The sequence below is a fragment of the Elephas maximus genome, chromosome 1 (genome assembly GCF_024166365.1).
Source record: "Elephas maximus indicus isolate mEleMax1 chromosome 1, mEleMax1 primary haplotype, whole genome shotgun sequence".
NCBI classification, from domain to species: Eukaryota; Metazoa; Chordata; class Mammalia; order Proboscidea; family Elephantidae; genus Elephas; species Elephas maximus.
Window position 1 is genome coordinate 200501755 of NC_064819.1, and position 23109 is coordinate 200524863.

A 23109-nucleotide genomic window follows, 5' to 3' on the forward strand; every position below is an offset into this window, starting at 1 on the left:
CCTATAGGACAGAGTAGAACTGCCCCATAGAGTTTCCAAAAAGCGCCTGGTGGATTTGAACTGCCAGCCTTTTGGTTAGCAGCCATAGCACTTAATCACTACACTGCCAGGGTTTCCATAGAATGATCCATAGAATGATTAGCTATCCAAAAATCTTATTTCCAAATTCCAGAGTGAGAGAATCTGACTGACGTAACCTGTGTTTGTTTAGTGTATATACTGGGTAAAACTCTGGTACAATTAGATAACATCATAAACCTATAATCTTTTCTCAGCACGGAGTATACCTATGGGAAGCTCTGGTCTATGTAAATAAGAAAAGAGTGACTTTAATTGATTTAGTGAAAATTACCTTGATTTTCAGAAAGAAGACTTGAGTTTCAGCCCTAGTTCTGGCATCTAGTAAAATACATCTTTTTTTTTTCGGTACTTTAGATGAAGATTTACAGACCAAATTAGTCTCTCATTAAACAATTAATATGCATATTGTTTTGTGACATTGGCTGCCAATCCCACAACATGTCGACATTCTCCCCTTCTCGGCCTTGGATTCCCCATTACCAGCTTTTCTGTCCATTCTTGACTTCTCATTCTTGCCCCTGGGCTGGTATCTGCATTTAGTCTTGTTTTACGAGCCTGTCTCATCTTTGGCTGAAGGGTGAACCTCCCAAGTGACTTCAGTACTGTTAAAAGGGTATCTGGGGGCCATACTATCCAGTCCGTCAGACCAGTAAGTCTGGTCTTTTTTTTTGTGAGTTTTAATTTGGTTCTCCGTTTTTCTCCAGTTCTGTCCAGGACCCTCTATTATAATCCCTGTCAGAGCAGTTGGTGGTGGTAGTTGGGCACCATCTAGTGCTGGACTCAATCTGGTGGAGGCCTTGGTAGTTGTGGTCCATTAATCCTTTGGGTAAACACATGATTTTGAGCGAGTAAGTCACATAACTTCTCAAAACCTTAATTTACTCATCTTCAAAATAGGAATAAAATATTTTTCAGGGTTATTATTTAATTCTGGCATAAAATAATGTATACGAAGACATAAAGGAGCCCTGGTGGCACGGTTAAGCACTTGTATGCTAAATGAAATGTCGGTGGTTTGAACCCACTAGTCACTCCACAGCAGAAAGATGTGGCAGTCTTTTATAGACTTGGAATCCTATGGGACAGCTCTACTCTACCCTATAAGGTCGTTATGAGTTGGAAATGACTAGATCGGCATGGGTTTGTTTGTTTTTTGTATGAAGCCTTATCTTAAATTGTGAACACAGAATTAAGTACTTTACATCGGTTCAATTCACTACATTAGAATTTCTTATATGGTCAAAGCACATTTTTAATATGTAGGTTTTTAGTTGTTACATGAAGCTTATGTAAATATAGAAACTTCCTGGAATTGCTGTAAGAAGGCTTTTTGTTTTGGGTTGTTTTAAAAGAAATGATCAGATTGCACTAAAATTTAATCGTTGCATTATTCTCATTACATATGTTTTGATTAGTATTTAGGAGAAACTACAATAAGAAAAGGAGCTATTGTCTACAGTATACTTGAAATGGACTTCAATCTTTTGACAGTATTGTAATGACTTTTTTTAACCTCCCCCTGATTGCCCAATCATTAAAGAGCTGTACTCTTCACAAACATTTAAAAGTCAGCCACAGCAAAGTTTCCTCTTTGTTGAACTACTGTCTCCTGGTAAAACAGGTTTATGCAGCTAGCAGAATGATGGCTTCTGAGAAAGCTTTATCAATGGAAGAACCTGTTAAGAAGAATACAGTTCAGAAATATAAAATAATTTGTATTGTAAGTACAGTATTTAATTTTGGTCTTTCTAGCTTTGTGACCAATGTCAACTGTATGACTCCCCATTTATGTTTGTTTTTGTTGCTATTTAAAAGTAAAATTTAAATGATTGTATTCAGTTTTATCCCTTATGACAATTCTGTGGCAAGTTAATATTTTTACTTATTTTACAAATAAGAAATTTGAGTAACAACAAACCAATATTTGATCAATAGAAAAAGTCAGAACCCTTTACGGCATTGGTCTTAGAGTAATTTAATAATCTGCCATGTCACCTCTTTACTGCATGAGTCTTTTAAGACCAGTGAGTGAGTAGTTAAAATCATTGTATTTTATACCCTTTGCTGTACTCTATTTTACCTTCTTCTCCTAGATATAATGTCTTTTGCCTACTGGTTCTTTCATGTGTGAAGATTTTCCCTATGCTAAAAAATAGCTGTCCTTGATTTTATGATTGTTTTTTCCTTTCACCATCGAACTTTTGGAAAATGTTGTCTCTATCTGCTGCCTCAGTTTTTTTTATCCCCCAAGCCTTCCTTGGAGGCCTAGTGGTGCAGTGGTTAAGTGATATGGTTGCTAACCAAAATGTCTGCAGTTCAAATCCACCAGCAGCTCCTTGGAAATCCTCTGGAGCAGTTCTATTGTGTTCTCTAGGGTCGCTATGGGTTGGAATCGACTCCATAGCAATGGGTTTTTAATCCTTCCTTGTGCTCTGGCTTTGTTTTTGGTGTACAGAGGTCACCTCCTCAAAAGTCAGTCTCCCAAGCCCTTCTCCTGCTTGAGCCTCCATAACAACAGTTCATAGATACTGTTGATTACTTTCTCATTTCAAATTTTTCTCTCCCCTTATTTTCATGATGGCATTGAAGTTTCCATTTTTGTGGCTTTTCTCCTTATCTGTATTGTTTGCTGATGTATCTTCCTTCTCATTGCACATTATGCAGAAGTGTTCCCCAAAGGCCTATCTGAAGATCTTTTCCCTTGGCAATCTTATCTTTTATGGCTTTAAGAATCATATCAATGACCAAAAGTTCCAAGTAGGTTACAAACTCTGACCTCTTGCTGAGTTTCTGTCACACAATTTCAAATGCCTGTTGGATGGTGCCTTGCCCAATACCTCAAGCAAAAACCAACTACATTATTTTCTCTTATATACCCTGCTGTGGAGCCCTGGTGGCACAGTGTTAAGAGCTATGGTGAGCTACTACTGCTAACCAAAAAGGTGGCAGTTCAAATCCACCAGCTGCTCCTTGGAAACCCTATGGGGGCAGTTCGACCCTGTTGTATAGGGTTGCTATGGGTCGGAATCGACTAGATGGCAGTGGGTTTATATGCTGCTGCAATTTTCTTCTGAATTACCTCACTAGTTAATGACACCACCATTCTCTCAGTTACTCACACTAAAAATCATGTGGGCTTCTTTTGAATTTTATCTCACATGGAATTGGTTGTTAAACTCTGGCTTTTGCCTAGGTGATATATCTATCCCCTCCTTTCTTTTTTCATAGCTGCCTCATTGGTTTTCTCTGTCTCTTAAAATCTTTTGTATTTTCACTTACCCTGTTTTTCCTTCCCTTATATCTAAAAAAGGAGCTCTGGTGGCACAGTGGTTAAGTGTTCCACTGCTAACCAAAAGGTTGGCAGTTTGAATCCACCAGCCGCTCCTTGGAAACCCCATGTGGCAGTTCTACTCTGCCCTATAGGGTCGCTATGAGTCAGAATTGACTTGATGGCAATGAGTTTGCTTTTTTGGTTAGTCTCTGGGAATGAAAAAAAAGAAATAAAAATCCCTGTCCTTATTAAAGCAGGCAAAAATCAAGATAATTAAAATGTATAGTATTAATAAATATGATAAAAAATAGTATATTTAATCACAAGAAGTGCAAAGGAGAAAGGAAAAGATCATTTCAGGCAGAGGAAAGAGCAGTTTCATATATACCTCTGTTGACAAACATATTCAAATCTCCCTATTTAAAAACAAATAAACAAACTAGCAAACAGGGACAAAATAATTTCCCTAAATAGCTATCTGGTTCTTGGCTTCTTTTTTTTCTGCCAGGCCTCTCCAAAAGAATACTCTATACTTTGCCTCTATTTATTTTACTTAATTCCTTAATTTATTCTTATCTTCTCTTCCCTCCGCCATAAATTCTGTTCTCTGGGAAGGTCAGCAACTTCTAAATTGGCAGGTCTAAAGGCCTCTTCCCTCTTCTCAATTCTCCTGCTCCTTCCTCTTTCTGTAACACACCTTTTCTCTGGAGTCCTACTCCCTCTTTCAGGAAGTTTCCTTTGGTGTTCATGATTTGGACTTTTCTGTTTTCCCTGTTATTTTGATGGTTGCTCCCTTGGCTCCACAAGTGATTTTCCATTTTTCCTTCTGTCAATTATAATGTGGGTTTTCCTTAAAAAACAAAAACCAAGAAAAAGAAACCCTAATCCTTGTCTTCTTATTTCTGTATCTACTTATCTCAATCTCTATGGTGATCTTAACCTTTCTTTTTTTTTTTTTTTTTATAATAACTTTTATTAAGCTTCAAGTGAACGTTTACAAATCCAATCAGTCTGTCACATATAAGTTTACATACATCTCACTCCCTACTCCCACTTACTCTCCCCGTCTTGAGTCAGCCCTTTCAGTCTCTCCTTTCTTGACAATTTTGCCGGCTTCCCTCTCTCTCTGATCTTAACCTTTCTTGTGGCTGTAGGCTGTAGTTCTCTGAGTGTGTCCAACAGATTTCTCTTTCCTGAGCTCCAGAATATCTCCACCTCAGTGTTGTATGTAGTAAGGAAACCTTGAGAGGTCTAAAATTTTTATCTCCTCTTCAAATGCCTGATTTATTCTTTCTGAGAGTGGCTTAGGTCTCAATCATTGGGGCTCATAATAGCTACTATTTACTTCCTCTTTGTATGTTATTTAACCCTAAGCCCATTGCTGTCGAGTTGATTCTGACTCATAGCAACCGTATAGGACAGAGTAGAACTGCCCCATAGGGTTTCCAAGGAGTGACTGGTGGATTTGAACTGCTGACCTTTTGGTTAGCAGCCAAATGCTTAACCAGTGCCCTGTGAGGGTCCCACAGAAATGCCATAAGGTATATATCATCTCCCTTAGATAGAAAATAGATTTAGAGAAGTTAACTAATTTTCTTAAGTTCCTGAGTTAGTAAGTGTCAGAATTCCCTGCTGCCTAGAATGAAGGCCACGCATTTGAAACCTTGTATGATATGGCCCCAGTCATAAGTATCCTTCTGGTAGCCACAAAAACCAAACCAAACAAAAAACCAAACCCATTGCCTTTGAGTAGATTTTGACTCACAGTGACCCTATAGGACAGCGCAGAACTGCCCCATAGAATTTCCAAGGAGTGCCTGGTGGATTCAAACTGCCAACTTTTTGGTTAGCAGCCATAGCTCTTAACCATCATACCATCAGGGTTTCCAAGGACCGCCCCCCCCCCAATAAAAAGGAAAAACCCAAACCCTTTGCTGTCAGGTGAATGCTGGCTCATAGCCACTCTATAGGGTCCCAGTGGGCTACAAAGACATTAGAGTTGAAGTAGGGAGCCCTGGTGGAACAGTGGTTAAGAGTTACAGCTGCTAGCCAAAAGGTTGGCAGTTCAAATTCACCAGCTGCTCCTTGGAAACCCTATGGAGCAGTTCTATTCTGTCCTATGGGGTCGCTATGAGTTGGAATTGACTACATGGTAATGGGTATTTTTTTGATTTGATGACTTCTGACAAGCAATTTTTTGAAAACCTACCTGAAGTTCAGGATCCTTTTTTCTAAAATGAAGCTATTAGACCAAGTGTTCTATTACAAGACAATTTGAGTGGAAAAAAGTATAGTTTCTTTTTTTTTTTTTCCCCAATGTAGTATGACTAGGTTAGACTTCAATGTCAACAGCCATTTGACAATGGGCAAAGTAACAACCTCTGAGCCTAAGTTCAACTGTTAAATTGAAGGATGCCTCACAAAAAGCATTGTTTCAAGTAGTAAATGAAGCAATGTGTGGAAAACACTGTGAGTGCTGTGACTATAACAAAGTAAACCTTCTATATATTCTATTATTTTTATTCTGGGAACTTTGGAGTGTTCTTTATAGCTCTTATGCCATTTATTATATTTATCCTATCTTATCAATTCAGGAAATTATAAACTCCTTGGAACCAAAACTTACGTACCATCTATTTACTATCTTTGTATTCTTTTAGTGATATATTAGTACATATACTAGGTGCTTAGTATTTCAAAATAATAATTTCAAAAGACAAAGTTTCATTTACAAATTGCAAAGCTATTTACTGTGCTTCTGGCACTCTTTGGCCAAGCTAAAGTCAAATGTTGGGTTTTCGGTGATTTGAAGGGTTCAGACTATTCTCCCACTTTGTAGATAGCATAAGATGGCGTAAGACACATGTGGACCCCAATATCAAGAAGCCTATGGAGAATTTGCATATTTACCTTAAGTAATTAAAGGGATTAAACATGGAACATTTCTTACCTTCAGTGAGATTTCAGAATAATGCAGAGAACAAGCTATAAATATATGGAAGAATTAAAGACATGAAGACAGAGACACTGAGACTAACATTACAAAATTCTAAAGCATCCTAAGGACAACTAACAGAAAGGACAACTAGATGTTAATTTTTCCAGCAAGTCTGAATGGTGAAAGGATCAAAGATAAGATACAAATAGAAATACAACAATTTGTAAATCTGTAATGCATGAAGTTTGCCAAAAGAAAAGTTTCCCAATGTCATTTTGTTGCTTGTTGTAATCCTGGTCCCTTATCTGCAGCTTTTGAGCACCACAAGGGGCTAACTGCTATCCACTTTTATTTAATAACTGTTTCTATTCACCTTCCGCTCTCCATCCTCTCCACCAGGGGCAAATTAGTAAGCAAGGTAAACGTGTTTACTTAGTAATCTTTAGTCAACGATTTCACATCTGAAATTTCAGGAAATTTCACATGTGAAATGGTTCCACTACAGATTAGTAAGCACAAGTAAGCCCATTCTTACCTTGCTAACTGGATCATCCACCCCTGTCAGGGACCGTGAATTCGAAGAGACTTTGATTCTGTAGGAAGGTGCTGTGGGGTTGGGAAAGAGGCAGATGCCAGCCATACCTACAAGTAGAATCTTTGATGTGAAAAAATGTGAAATTTTTCATTACAGCTGATCTGATAAGCAAGGTAAGCACTGTGTTTGCCTTCCCTATAGGATAATCTGCCCCTGCTGGCCACCGAATAAATACAACTTGGAAGATAGCTAACCCTTGGGTTAGCTTTGAGGCTTTAAATAAGAATTGGTTTCATGGTATTTTAACATATTTTTATGAGCACTGGATTAATTTCTATCGCAAAATTAAATGTGTTAATTTTCCAGTTGATTTCAGAACAAAAACTAAATCAATAGTTTATGTAGTTTATTATTTATGCAATTTTTCTCTCAAGGAAGTTATACTTTTTTTTAACTATAAAAATGGTCATTGTAAAATACTTCCATAAGTTATTTGATTGCATGTGTCTATTTCATTCACGTTCTTGATGGCAACATGCATTATTCAAACCCTATTATCCAGCATGCTTATCATCGGACTTAGAGGATGGGGCAGTAAGAAGAATTCTGTTTAGTTACATCATAGCTGAATTCTAATCATAGCATAAAGTCCACCGCACTGATGAGCTTTGTCAGCAATAGTGATAACGAATGAAATAAATAATCTTTGGTTGAACAGTTTCTAAATTACCCTGAATCACGTATTTGTGCTATAGACCAAAGTAGATTATTTGTCAGGTAATTATTTGTACACTATATTCTTAACCTGTTAAATCCGTTGCCCTCAAGTCGATTCCAATTCATAGTGAACCTATAGGACAGAGTAGAACTGCCCCATAGGGTTTCCAAGGAGCTGCTGATAGATTCAAACTGACAGCCTTCTGGTTAGCCGCTGAGCTCTTCTTGCTTCTTACATATGTTATATACTCTCATTTTCCTTTGATGGACAAAAGGAAAGCAAACTGCTCCCCAGGAATGAAGTAGCTAATGATTTCACAGTTCTGGAATGCTTTTAGATAAATGATCTCCAAACAGGTGCCTAGTTAAGAAAGAAAAATGGGCAAAGGTAAACGGCTCCAGTGGTTTTATTCTTATTTTAACTAAATTTGAAGTCAAGCTCACTGGGACTAATATATTTTAATTTGAAGATCTGTAATAAATGATATTTAAAATGTCTTTTAAAAACCTTCTTTCTCATTTTCAGGCATTAAGTGAATAATGTACTACAAAACCCTGGTGGTGTAGTGGTTAAGTGCTATGGCTGGTAACCAAAAGATTGCAGTATGAATCCACGAGGTGCTCCTTGGAAACTCTGTGGGGGCAGTTCTACTCTGTCCTATAGGGTTCCTGTGAGTTGGAATCAACTTGACTTACTTTTTTTTTAATCATTGTTGGATGCTTTGGGTACTTAGTATTTACTGACGTACTATGGTTATTTGCATCTCTCTATATTTTTTAAAAATTGTGAAGGTCAGTTTTGCTTTTTTGTAACAGGTTCTTCTTGCTTTGTTGGTGATTGTGTCACTTGGATTAGGCCTAGGACTTGGACTCAGGAAACCAGAGACACAAGGTATACCCCTTACCTGGGACTTGGGGTTTCTCTTCCAAGTTCACTCTTTGTTGGCAGACTTTATTTCAATCTCACGCTAACTAGTAGTCTTAATTACATCTGGAAAATCCCTTTGCCATGAAAAACAATCTATTACAACCCCAGGGACTAGGGTGTGGAATCTTCTTAAGACTAATTCTACATATCACATCCCTCTATTGAATTTTTTATTACTGCTTTCATATTTTCATTTCCAGGAGTACCTCTAATGTTATTTTTTAAATTAGACATTTCTTTCTTATTTCATAGATACATCTTTATTTTTTGAGGATCTCAATTTCAGTTGTGTGTGTGTGTGTAACTCTTTCTGCTCCCCACATTGTTTCCTTTTCAACCAAGTTTCTTCTTCTTTGTTGTTTGTTTTGTTCTTTGTCTTCTGCCATGTTGCATGCTATTCTGTTATCCTGAAATGGCTGGTGACCATGTGTTCATATTTAAGAGTGAGGCTAGTTTATCTTTCCTCCTCATAGCTCTCCCACTCTATGTCTGCTGTCTCAGGGATGAAAGCCACTCATTCTAAATTCTTCCGGATTGTCAACTTCCTATTCTCGGGTAGGGGGTTGATGGGTAGCTATGGCTCCATATCCAGACTTTCAACCAGTCCCCCTATATTTAGTCTTGTGCCTGTCCTCCCTACCTTCACCTACTAGGACCTGGTGTTTCCATGTCTTGTTCCTCTCTGGGGCCCAGGGGAGAAGGCACTTGTGTCCCCATTAGGCACATAGTTGTTGCTTTCTTCATCCTGTTATTTCTCTCTTTCAAGCTTTTTTTTTTTCCTGCTTCTATCTTCTATTCTTTGATTTTGAGTGTTTATGTTTGTTTTTTTAATCTATTTTTTCTTCTATTCTTTTTATGACTATTTTGTAGGATTTGGGGAGATTGAGGAAATAAATGAGAATAATCAATCAGCCACATTTAATGAGAAGAGAGAACTGTGTACTATTTTGTAGCTTGCTTTTTTTTCAGATAATGGCATAAGCATTTCCAAAAGTCATTAAAATCATGAACAATAATGTTTTCTAACAACTTCTACTCTCATATGGAAATGCTTATAATGTTATATGTAGATATAATTTGATAAACCCCATCTCTCAATGTACATTGAGAGTAATTATATTTTTAAAAATATTTTTATAATTATAGATAATACTATGCAGAACACTTCTGTGCATAGATTTTGGTATCTTTCTTTAGGATAGATTCCAGACCTGAAATTACTGGGATCAAAGGATAGGAGCATTTAGAAAAATAATGAAAAAATTTAAATACATGCAAAAGTTGGAAGACTAATATAATAAACCCTCATGCATCTATCACTCAACTCCGTCAGTTACTAATTCATAGTCAATCTTATTTGGTTTATACCCTTACTACCTTCCTCCCCATCTCCCTATTATTTTGAAGTAAATGAAATCTTCTCATTTCTGTAAATATTTTAGTTTGTATTTCTAAAAGATAGGTACTTGTTTTTAAAGTACATCCATGACATTGAATAGAAACATTTAAAAGAAAATGCCCACCACTTTGTAAATAGACTTCCCAAATTATTATTACTTTAAAATAGGTGATACAATCCTATAATTCATTCTCAAGGTTTCCTTCCTTTCACTACTGTAGCATAGCCACCACCACATTTCCCTGCTCAGAGGCAACCAAGGTTATCATATTATTTTACATTTTTCCAGGGATTTTAGGCATATAATCCAAATCAAAAAGCCTACTGCCATCAAGTAGATTCCAACTCATAGCAACCCTTAGGGACCCCATCGGGTTTCCAAGGCTGTAAATCTCTACAGAAGCAGGCTTCCACAACTTTCTTCCTTGGAGCTGTTGGTGGTTTTGAACTGGTGACTTTCCAGTTAGCAGCTGATCATTTAACCACTGTGCCACCTTTTAGGCACGTAATAGCAATATTACATTTGTATTTCCATTTCATTTTTCCTCTTTTTTCTTTTCTTTCTTCCTTCCTTTGTCTCTCTTTTTCTCTTTCCTTCTTTCTCTCTCTCTCCCTTCCTTCCTTTCCTTCTCTCTCTCTCTCCTCTCTTTAAATTCACATTTTAATATTCTAGACTTCTATTTCATATTGCAAAATAACTTGACTGAAAGATTTTACAAATTTACCTTACTAACAACAGTGTATTTCATTTACTTGATTGCTAGTAAACGCTATCCATGTTTTTCGTATGTATGTTAACCTTTTGTAGTAGTTCTTTTGAAAATCATTTCAGTCTTCTGTTTTATGTCCCTTGGGATCAAATTAAGTGTAGGATGAGTTAGGGAGGCCTATCATTTTGAGAAATACTGCTCTCTGTGCCTTTTATACTACACTTCATCTTTTTTAACCTTTTATGTGCCTTTTGAATATTGTTTTTGTTAGTTGCCCTCGAGATTGATTGCCCTCATGATTCCAACTCATGGCAACCCCTAAAATGCTCTCCTTATCTACTTGACTCCTGGGGCATTTATATTCTGCTAAGCCCCTAAAACTTAAGCCTCTAAATTTAACTTTTGATATATGTTGTGAAGCAAGAATATAAAGAGACTCCTCTACTGCCCATATAGCTAGTCAATTGTCCCAATATTCACTACTGCTTTATAGTTACTATTACATTTATTGTATTTTTAAGAGAATATATTAATATAAAATGCTCCATAACTATCTCTTCATTATTATTTTATCCCCATTGCCTAGCACAATGCCTTACACATAATGATGCTAAAACAGATACTTGAGGAATAAATTAGTTTACAACTATGTGATGATTTTCAAGGGGCTGGAGACAGGGTATGCAGAGTTGAATTTTCCGATTATGTCCTCCCTACCTTCAAGAACTCGTTTGCAGAATGAAACAGAAAGAAAGTATCATAAGGGAATTACAAATAAGATTCAATGGAAATACATAGTAAGGAGAAACCAGCTATAGCTGGGTGCACGCTTCTTGAACAATCAGATCTATAGTATTCCCGTTGCTAGTTACCACTAGTGTGTTGATGACTCTAAAATAAGTATCTTTAGTTTATTTCTCTCTGTCCTGAGCTTCAAACCCAATATTCAGATGCCCTTATATGCAATACATATATCTTTGGATATCCATTAAAACTGAACTTTCTTTCAGGCCTGTGCCCTGTCTTGAAAGTTATTCTGGACTCATTCCTTTATTTCACTGTTCACGTAAAATCCTCATTGTATTAATTGCACTTTAATTTCTCTTAGCTCTGTATCTTCCTTTTGTCTACTGCTGTTACCTTTCTTAAGGCCTTTTTTTTTTTTTTTTTTATAATAACTTTTATTAAGCTTCAAGTGAACGTTTACAAATCCAATCAGTCTGTCACATATAAGTTTACATACATCTCACTCCCTACTCCCACTTACTCTCCCCGTCTTGAGTCAGCCCTTTCAGTCTCTCCTTTCTTGACAATTTTGCCGGCTTCCCTCTCTCTCTATCCTCCCATCCCCCCTCCAGGCAAGAGTTGCCAACACAATCTCAAGTGTCCACCTGATATAATTAGCTCACTCTTCATCAGCATCTCTCTCCCACCCGCTGACCAGTCCCTTTCATTTCTGATGAGTTGTCTTCGGGGATGGTTCCTGTCCTGTGTCAGCTGAAGGTCTGGGGAGCATGGCCGCCGGGATTCCTCCAGTCTCAGTCAGACCATTAAGTTTGGTCTTGTTATGAGAATTTGGGGTCTGCATCCCACTGATCTCCTGCTCCCTCAGGGGTCCTCTGCTGTGCTCCCTGTCAGGGCAGTCATCGATTGTGGCCGGGCACCAACTAGTTCTTCTGGTCTCAGGATGATGTAGGTCTCTGGTTCATGTGGCCCTTTCTGTCTCTTGGGCTCTTAGTTGTCATGTGGGCTTGGTGTTCTTCATTTTCCTTTGCTCCAGGTGGGTTGAGACCAATTGCTGCATCTTAGATGGCTGCTTGTTAGCATTTAAGACCCCAGACGCCACATTTCGAAGTGGGATGCAGAATGATTTCATAATAGAATTATTTTGCCAATTGACTTAGAAGTCCCCGCAAACCATGTTCCCCAGACCCCCGCGCTTGCTCCGCTGACCTTTGAAGCATTCATTTTATCCCGGAAACTTCTTTGCTTTTGGTCCAGTCCAATTGAGCTGACCTTCCATGTATTGAGTGTTGTCTTTCCCTTCACCTAAAGCAGTTCTTATCTACTGATTAATCAATAAAAAACCCTCTCCCACCCTCCCTCCCTCCCCCCCTCGTAACCACAAAAGTATGTGTTCTTCTCAGGTTTACTATTTCTCAAGATCTTATAATAGTGGTCTTATACAATATTTGTCCTTTTGCCTCTGACTAATTTTGCTCAGCATAATGCCTTCCAGGTTCCTCCATGTTATGAAATGTTTCAGAGATTCGTCACTGTTCTTTATCGATGCGTAGTATTCCATTGTGTGAATATACCACAATTTATTTACCCATTCATCCGTTGATGGACACCTTGGTTGCTTCCAACTTTTTGCTATTGTAAACAGAGCTGCAATAAACATGGGTGTGCATATATCTGTTTGTATGAAGGCTCTTGTATCTCTAGGGTATATTCCTAGGAGTGGGATTTCTGGGTTGTATGGTAGTTCTATTTCTAACTGTTTAAGATAACGCCAGATAGATTTCCAAAGTGGTTGTACCATTTTACATTCCCACCAGCAGTGTATGAGAGTTCCAATCTCTCCGCAGCCTCTCCAACATTTATTATTTTGTGTTTTTTGGATTAATGCCAGCTCTTAAGGCCTTTATCATTTGTGGTTTTGGCTAAAATCTCCCGCTCAGTACAAGAGTTGTCATCTCCCTTGCGCCCCTCCACCTATTTTCCAGAGAGGACTTCAAAAACACAAATCTAATTACTTATTATCTGCTTACTCTTCAATGGCTTCCCATTAACAAAGATGAGACTTCACACTTCTTACTATGGCATAGGCAACTTTCTGCTACTAATCTACCCCTTAGCCACCATGACTTATCTGCTCTTCTCCAAATTTGCCTTCCTTAGTTTCACTGATTTAAAAAATCTTGATGCCTCTCTCACGATTCAAGGTTGTCCTTCACACCCTGTTGTGGGTTTAGGGCCCACCCCACCCCCATGTGCTCCCATGAACCCTTGTATATATATCAGTATCTTGTTATTTATTGTATTGCACTGACAGCTCACACAGCACCATAAAAACCATCTATTTGTCCTAGTCTGTGCTGAGTATTTCTGTGTGCTTCTACCATCTAAGGATAAGATATTGGACAAGTTCTAAGCTTTGGTGTCCTTATTTCCTTCACTTTACAGGCAGCTGCAGGAGGAAATGCTTTGACTCATCATTTAGAGGGCTGGAGGGCTGCCGGTGCGACTCAGGATGTAAAGATCGAGGCGACTGCTGCTGGGATTTTGAAGACACCTGTGTGGAATCAAGTATGAATTTGGAGAATAAGTTCATTAGCATGTTGGTTGCGCTATTATAATGCATACCCAAATGTTCACCCAGACACCATACAGACACAATCTATTATCATTGCCCTCTTTACAGTGCTAAACCCAGAGGTCTCACTTTATTTAGTTGAGGTTGAGGGATAACTGTTACAGTACTTAGAATGCTATATGATCACATACATTTCAATGGAGTTTTACAATGGCTTAAAGTTAAACATCCTGTTTAGTTTCATTTCCAGTGGTTCTCAAACTTCAGGGTGCATAAGACTCACTTGTACAGCCGGTTATTCTCAGTGATTCTGATGCCAGTGTTCTACCAGTCACAATTTGGGCAATACTAGGTGGAAAAGACAGCTTGCAATATTTAATTCTCTAGGAAGTCAGGGAAGAGGGGTCTTGTGGTTGAATGAGAGTGAAGATTAGAACAGTAGATCTACTGACATTACACTCCCTGAAAAGGGCAGAGGTAAGTGATAATCTAGTGTCATGGATTGAATTGTGTCCCCCCCAAAATATCTGTCAACTTAGCTAGTCCATGATTCCCAGTATTGTGTGACTGTCCACCATTTCGTCATCTGATGTGATTTTCCTATGTGTTGTAAATCCTGTCTCTCTGACGTTAATGAGATGGGATTATCAGCAGTTATGTTGTTGAGGCAGGACTGAATCTAGGAGATTAGATTGTGTCTTCAGCCAATCTCTTTTGAGATATAAAGAGAGAGGCCAGCAGAGAGACATGGGGACCTCACACCACCAAGAAAGTATAGCCAGGATCATGTGTCCTTTGGACCTGAGGTACCTGTGCTGACAACTCCTAGCCCAGGGGAAGACTGATGACAGGGCCTTCCTCCAGAGCCTACATAGGGAGAAAGACTTCCCCTGAAGCTGACACCCTGAATTTGAACTTCTAGCCTACTAGACAGTGACAGAATAAACTTCTGTTTGTTGAAGCTATCCACTTGTGGTATTTCTGTTATACCAGCACTAGATAACTAAGACACCTAGTATACATAAAGATTTGTATTCCCTTTACTTAGTCTCCAAAAATCTTTTCTTCCTTAGTAGATAATAAGTGATGTGAGATACAGACCTGTGTATGCAACTGCAGCACACAGCAGTCACCTGTTTAATGTATTGTCTAAGCACAGGGCTTGTGTTTGATTTTAGTCACAGTTTCCTAGCAAGTGGCAGTAGGAAGCAGCCTCTTGCTTTAAAAAAAATTTTTTTGGCAGTGAGATTTATTTAAACTAATCTCCTACCAAGCCTGAGAGAAGACTGGAGTTGTGGTAAAGAGCTGATCTACCACTTCCATCACTGTCATCTGGGAGGCATCCTGACCTGCCTACATTCTTGCAGACCTGACTGTGCACCTGTTACTTCTGTTGTCACTGCCTCTTCCCTGCTCCATGTCCTTAGATCAGGATGGGTAAAGCTGCTTGTGGGTGCCAATAATCAGTCAGGGCTAGCGATTCTTCACCGTTGGGAGCGCCTGCCTTTGGGTAGGAATAAGACTGGTATTCATAGTTTTTCCAGACTCAGAGGTATACCTGCTAGGAGATCAGAGCTGCAGTTAACAAAGTTGCATTTCTCTCTGCCATCCTTGCTAAATGAAGGAAAGTGGTGGATTGCTTCTCATTTTGTATTATGTATTTTCCTTCTTTAATGCAGATAAACCAAGCATTTGACAGTGTGACAATAATATAGGGGAAAATGCATGAAATTTCTATCTTCTGTATTGAATACTTAAAATTAATTAAAAGCTCAGAACAGAATTGTGCAATTTTACAGCTCGAATATGGACCTGCAATAAATTCCGTTGTGGGGAGACCAGACTAGGATCTAGCCTTTGCTCTTGCTCGGATGACTGTTTGCAGAAGAAAGACTGCTGTACTGATTATATGAGTGTTTGTCAAGGTAAGCAGAACGATATTGACAACCCATTTGTCGTGGTGTGTTCAGTGACCCTAGAGCTGGCCTGGGTTGCAGAAATTAAAACAAAGAATCTTAAGCTACTTCATATAGGACAAAAGATGAAATTTGTTTTTTGTGGAAAGAAATGTGGTTTGTGCACTATAGGGAAAGGGAGCTTACAGCATAAATACCATAGAGAAGAAGTTAGAGCTTAGAACTCCATATTTGTAGGTAAGGCAAGGTCTTTTTCAATCCAGTGACTATGGCAGATACATACTTGTGGTTTGAGACACTGCATGGCAAATCCTAAAGTTAAAACATTATGAAAGAGATTATCTGGTCCAAATATCAGTCTATTATATCAATGTTTTTACTGTTGAAACAACTGTGTCCTGAATCTTTAAATGATCAATGAAGGACCTTCAGAGTGGTAATATAGAGCCATGATTAAAACCCTCATTAAAATCCTGATTCCATCTGCATGGACCACTTTATAAGTGGTGTGGAAATTTTTAAGTCACCAGTCCCTCAGGATATCTGATGAAATTTATGGAGAATGCACTTAGAAGCAAAGCTACAAAAGTGCTTGAAGCTATCACCCCCTTTTTCATAACACCACACCCAACTAGGCTAACTTACACTTTTTAATATTTGTAGACATGAGGGAAATTTTTAGACAAAAGAGAGATTAAGTTGAATTCTGAGTTTTGAAATAAGAGGAAAATGTTATAGTAGAAATATTATGAGTTATCATCTATTAGTAGAAAAAGTTTTGCAATAATAGATGAGTCAGTTTTTATACAAAATATAACCGAAAATTAGCTGAAAAGAGATGCCAGAAAGGGAAATATGTAAAGGCCTGGAATGGCAACTTCTGGCTTTTCTTAGTAATAACTGTGCAATATTTAATAGTGAATATTATATCATTAAAAATTTTCTCTGAATCCACAAAGGCAAGTGTAGTTTCCAGTTTGCTTCTTTCACAGAATTCATTGATCACACTGCCTTTTTCACCCCACTGCCGAAATTTTATCACTCTGAAACTTTTGATCTCAAGACTGATCCTCGCTTCATGTGATGTTTTCGCATTAAATTCGTTGCACAATTTTGCTTGAATTTAGCAAAAAAGAAAAGTAATTGTTAAAAAGTAATGTTGGGGTTTACCATTAACACTGATTGGTTATTTTGATGGAGTTAATTTAATCATTTCCATTGATTTTTTAAATAAATGTAAAGTCTTCTCACTCGAAAGATTCAACATTTTATAGTTACATTGTCAAATCACCTAATTAGATAATTTATAGATGGTCCTTTTAGACAATGCTCAGAACAACATTAAAATGAAGTTTAGTGTTTTGTCATCTGTTTGTCTCGTTCCAAGCTTTTGACGTTTTTTTTAAACAACATATACCCTCCATTCCCCTAACCTCCTTTCCCCTCCAATTTTGTATTACTGCGAATTAGCTCCTAGAGTTAATACCATCTTATCCGTAATGTAATGTTCTTGTGCAATAGGATTTAATGGGTTATTTGAGTCACGTGAACTAAGTGGTCTGAGGAGATCACATCCATTGAACACTTGCTTCTCTTCTCTTATCTGTGGGGCAACAGTCTAAAGATTTTGATCTTATGCTTTTCAGGAGAAACAGGATGGGTGAAAGAAGAGTGTAGCACGGCCGAGCAGTCTCAGTGTCCAGAAGGGTGAGACTGATATAGGGATTTTTACCCTCCTTTAACAGTTTTTGGCACATGGGATGTGGTCGAATGGTAGGGTGGAATTTCCCCAAATCTATTTATGTTTCAAAACACAGAAAAGTTATCAAAGGGTTAGACTCTTTGTAGCTTCAAAGTCAGACTTTATTTGTTAATGGTTTACAAAGTACTTTTATATTAATTTAGTATATTCATGCCTTACAGTCATGACTTAAAAATTGATTGAAGCATTAAATGCTAACACTTCTAAGGTCCTATGGTTAGGACTAGAATTTATATTGAAATTACTCCTGCCGCAACTGTTTTCTAGCACCTCAAATTTACTATTTTTGAGGGGAAGGAAAGAAGTTTGTCCCTGGGAGACCTCACAATGAAAGGTGGACTTTGAAGGATGAATGAGTAGGACTTTGTCAGATGGGCCCAGGTGATGAGCACAGGTGGTAACGCGCCCTGCCACATGCCTCTCCTCCACGTGTCTATAATGGCTGCTCTCTGGACTTTGCCCAGCCCTGGAAAAGTGCCTCACATCACCTCAGAGACCACTGGCTCTTCTCTTTCTTCCAGTTGCCCCTCTGGCCTTGAGCTGCTTTACTGTTCTGGCCCAAGCAGTAGGAGAATTATGGTGAGGTGGAAGAAGGAGAAGGGAACACCTGGCTTTAGAAGGATTTAGTTTTGTAAATTTGGTGTCCTTGATGGCCCAAAATAAGACCAGAAATGAAATGGGTGAAGAAATGGGGGAGGGGAAGGAGGTGGTAAATAGCACACTGAATCCTATTACGTTTTCTATTCCATTTTTTCCACTGGAGTCATTCCTCTGCTCAACTCCCCACCCCGCTCCCTGCTTAGAGTTGTGTATGGCTCTATGTTTACAGATGCAGTATAATAGACAATGATAATTCTGCTCACTATTAATAATAGTCACCAGTAACATAATTTAAGTGGCTGGAGACATTCCATTAAATGAAACCTTCTTGCTGTACATTCAAGCTAGTATTTCTGTTTGCTTGTTTCTTTGTTTTACTATTTTGCTGGTCACTGTAGTATAATGAGTGTGGGCTCTTAAATCAGATAACTGTGGGCTGAGAGCCTAGCCCTACCCCTTCTGACAGTGGGACATCTTAGGTAAGTTATCTGATCCTGCCTACCTGTCTCCTTTACAAGCTGCAGATAATATCGGTATCTGGCTTGCAGGGTGTTCTTAGATTTTTTTGTTAATGATAAAATGAAATAATTCTTGGCATATAATGAGCCTTTACATAAGCTTCATCACATGTAATAAAAATATTAATGCAATGTTCAACCGTATTAGCCGTCAGAGAAATAAAAACGAAAAGAAGATACATTTTTTATGCCATTATAATCAAACACTATGATTCGTATAAAGTAGCAACCACCTGTTGTGCCTAGGGAAGTATAAATTTATTTGGATTATCACAAAATAACTGTGGCAAAATATTTTAATCTCTTTTGAAAGTGCTTATCCTCTGACCAGGAAATTTCACCTTCAGGAATGTATCTTAAGGAAATAGTGACAGTTGTTTTAGCTACAAGGGTGTTCATGGTAGCATTGTTTTATAATCTTGCTTTTGAAATGCAGTGGGGTGGGTAGCTAGCTAGGAGCGGCAGGGAGGCCATTAAGAAAGAGGTGTACCGAAAATTTGGATTTCACTGTTTCTATTTTGATTAAAAAAGTTTTATGTGGTAAAAATATATATAACAAAGTATTGGCCGTTTTTTACATGTTCAGTTTAATGACATTAATTAACTTACTCACGTTGTGCATCCATCACCATTTTCCGTTTCCAGATTTTTCCATCACCCTTAACAGAAGCTCAGTTCCCTCTCAGAAACGACTCTCCCTAGGTCCCACCCCAGTCTCACCCCCTGGTAACCACAAACTTTGGTCTCCATACTTTTGCATATTCTAGATATTGCCTATAAGTGGGACCATATAATATTTGCCCTTTTGTGACTGACTCATTTCACGCAGTACAATGTTTTCAAGGTTCTTTGGATCCCACTCTTGATCTCATAGATGTTTCGATCCTGTCTTTAAGCTGCAAGGTTATTTTGATGACGTATTTATGAAATAAACATTTTCATCAGAAAGATGTCAATGTTAATTAGTTTTGGGGGAAAAAAAGATTTTCCAATGCAAACTGTACTACCAAAAAAAAAGAAAACCCGAACCCACTCTCGATCAGTCAATTCCGACTCACATTGACCCCAGAGGGTTTCCAAGGCTGTAACTCTCTATGGAAGCAGACTGCCACGTCTTCTTTGGCGGAACTGCTGATGGTTTTGAACTGAAGGCATTTCTGTTAGCAGTCTATGGCTTTAACCACTGCACCACTCTCACTACGAATCTGAATTGACTTGGTGGCAATAGATAAACTGTACTAGGCCAGTTTAATTTTTTGATCAATTTTCCACAAGTTATAGTTAAAGCATTTCTAATCTTCCACTTTAAAAAAAAATTGACGTAGAGTTTACACACATTGAAATGTCTGTATCTTAAGTGTATAGTTTGATGAGCTTTAGAAACTCACACACCTGTAAAACCTACACCACTATCATGACAGAGTATATTTACAACACCTTAGAAAGATACTTCATGTCCTTAACCAACACCCATAGGCACTCACAGTTTTGATTTCTATCACCATGGATTCCTGTTCTAGAAATCTTGTATAAATGGGATCGTACCATATGTTCTCTTGTGTCTAACTTCTTCACCCAATGTTTTGAGGTTCATGAATATTCCTGTATATAACACATAGGCTTTTGCACAAGGTATTTTCCTTGGTTGAGACATTAATCCAATTCTCCTTTAATGTTATTTGGATTTGTTCTTTAAGGCTCCATTCACGTGTCACAATGCCTGGACATGTCACAATGCCTGTTGCGTTCTCCTGTGTACTTGAATAGCACTCTGTGTACTCAAGTTGAGTCCTGAACAACTCCTGCTTAGTTCTGTTTCCTTCCTCATAGGGGCTCTGACTCCTCCATACCTTTGTTCTCAGGATCTAGCACAATGCCTGACTCAAATATTCGTTAAATGAATGAATAAATGCTTCTTCTGGGAATATTACAATAAATGCTTCTGGGAAGCCCAATAGACTTGTTCTCTAGACTCTCCTCACACTTTCATAGTGTGTAATTAGATGGCACACTGTCATTTTTTATAAAATTACTCAAACACACTGAAAAATGACTAAATTTATTTTCTGATTTTTACCTGGCATCAGCATCTAGAACTTTCTTTATAATCATATTGGATAGTTCAACAGAATTTTTGATGATTTGTTCTAACCAAATTTCTTAGATTGGTATGTTTTTATGCACAAAATCCAGATGTGAAATTGAGCACAGAGTTGAAAATGGTTTCTTTATATACTCGCATGCACGCTATTTGGAATTTAAAATACATTTACTGTGTTTGGAGCTACTATCCATAATGCCCCTAACCTATAAAGTACGCAAATGCCCATCAACAGGAGAACGAATAAATTGTAGTTTACTCATTCACTGGAACAGTAGACAGTAAGAAAAATAAGCACAACTAGATGTAAAAATTTAGATGAAATCTCCCAAACATAATGTTGAACGAAAGAAGCCAGATGCAAGAGAACACATACTGTATGGTTCCACTTGTATACATACAAGCACAAAAATAGGCAAAACTAATCTGTGCTGGTAGAAATAAGATAGTGTTTATCCTTGGTGGGGATGAGGGTGTGGTTTGCAGAATTTAGTGACTGGAAGCACCAGGGGAGAGTGCTGGGTGCCAGCAGTATTCTGTTTCTTGATCTGGGCGGTGGTTACTCAGTGGAGATCAGTTAGTGAAAACTCATCAAACTATATATCTGTGAAATGTGCTGTTTTCTGTATATCTATTATAAAATGAATGAAAATTTAAGAAATGAAAAAAAAACAAAGATAATAAAAAACAAACAACAAAACAACAATAAAAAAAAAAAAACAACTTACTAAGGCAATAGCCCAAATGCTATTTTTCATTATTTTAACTTCAATACTGATCTAAAAAGAGATTGTAATGCATCTGAGGTTGTTATTAATATCCTGAGAATTAGAATAAAAAGTTAAAAAAATTCATTTGATATGTAAAATTTCAGAATACTAAAGTATCTCATAAACTACAGAGTTTCCTAAATTCCATAGCATAATTATATCCAAAAGATGGTAGAATGGAGTAATTGAAGCTTTTATAATTTTTCAGTTTGAGCCTTGACTTTTGGTAAGCACTGTACTTGACTTCATCTCGTACAGTTCCTTTGCCAAAGCCAGGGCTGTGAAAGGCCTTCAATATAGAATCTCATCTCTGTTGGTACTTTGTTAATGCTCTGCTCCCGTGCCGCTGATCTCTACTGTGAATTAACAGTTAGCTCCTGTGAGGTCCTAGGTGGCACAAACTGTGTTCGACTGCTAACCTAAAGGTGGTACTGCAGAAGAAAGGCCTGGTGATCTGCTTCCATTAAGATTATGAACAAGAAAACCCTATGAAGCAGTTCTACTCTGTGACACATGGGTTACTGTGAGTTGGAATTGACTCAATGGCAATGAGTTTGGTTTGGTATTTACCTACTATTGTAAAATGCTAGGAAACCCTGGTGGCCTAGTGGTTAAGTGCTATGGCTGCTAACCAAGAGGTCAGCAGTTCGAATCCACCAGGCGCTCCTTGCAAACTCTATGGGGCAGTTCTACTCTGTTCTGTCCGGTCACTATGAGTCGGAATCGACTCGAAGGCAGTGGGTTTTGGTGGAATTTGAGGTGAAGTAATGATACTACTGTGATATGTTGTAATAATTTCAAAATACTTGGTGAATATATTAAGAATGAAGTTTTGAGAGGTTGAGTAGCTGACTAAAGTTAGATAACTGATAAAGAAGGAAGCTGATAATTGGACTCAAATCATCTGAGACCAAAGCCTTTCCTTTTCTTCAACATCACACAACCTTGTCCTTGTAAGCAAACACTCAAGGTTATAACAATTTCACACATGGCATACCTGGATGTCATAGATAGCAGATGCCAAGGAGTAAGTGGGAATAAATAAATTCAGTCAATCAAAATCATTTAGACTCTAGAATTCAAAGGGTGGTTGATCTCAAAGTTGAAAGCCTCAGGTAATTTATTAACACTTATTTTTTAATGTTGCACATTTTAATTAGAGATTATCTATCCACCAAAAGTACTAATTAAGGGGAAACAATTCTTAAAAAAGGAAAGGAAAACTTAACCCAGTACCATCTTCTTCTTTCCTTCCTTTCTTCCTTCCTACCTGCCTGCCTGCTTTCCTTCTGTCCTTCCTTCCTTCCTTTTTCTAGGACGGAGTTTTACTACCTGCTGCATTAATAAGGCACAACTGATATGTAGAAACCTGGGTCTCTCTACACTTAAAACAGTATACTATGGTTGGAAAAAAGAAATTACGCAAACGTTTTGAATTATACCACTGTCTCTCCCTAGCTAACTCATTCAGTTTTAAAATTTTAATTGTAGAATTTATTTAACAAAATTTGCCGTTTCAACTATTTTTAAGTATATAATGCAGT

General features: G+C 37.8%; 1 protein-coding gene across 2 annotated transcripts in view; it reads left to right on the top strand.

The window, feature by feature from the left end:
- The first annotated feature begins 1688 nt into the window (after positions 1-1688).
- Positions 1689-23109, top strand: part of ENPP3 (ectonucleotide pyrophosphatase/phosphodiesterase 3) — a 112321-nt gene continuing 90900 nt past the window's right edge. For both annotated transcript variants that reach the window (XM_049900798.1, XM_049900808.1), the window contains exons 1-5: positions 1689-1801; positions 8359-8434; positions 13769-13891; positions 15698-15823; positions 17461-17521. In XM_049900798.1, the coding sequence (XP_049756755.1) occupies positions 1721-1801; positions 8359-8434; positions 13769-13891; positions 15698-15823; positions 17461-17521 (467 nt within the window). In that variant the 5' untranslated portion in view covers positions 1689-1720. The remainder of the gene's footprint in view (positions 1802-8358; positions 8435-13768; positions 13892-15697; positions 15824-17460; positions 17522-23109) is intronic.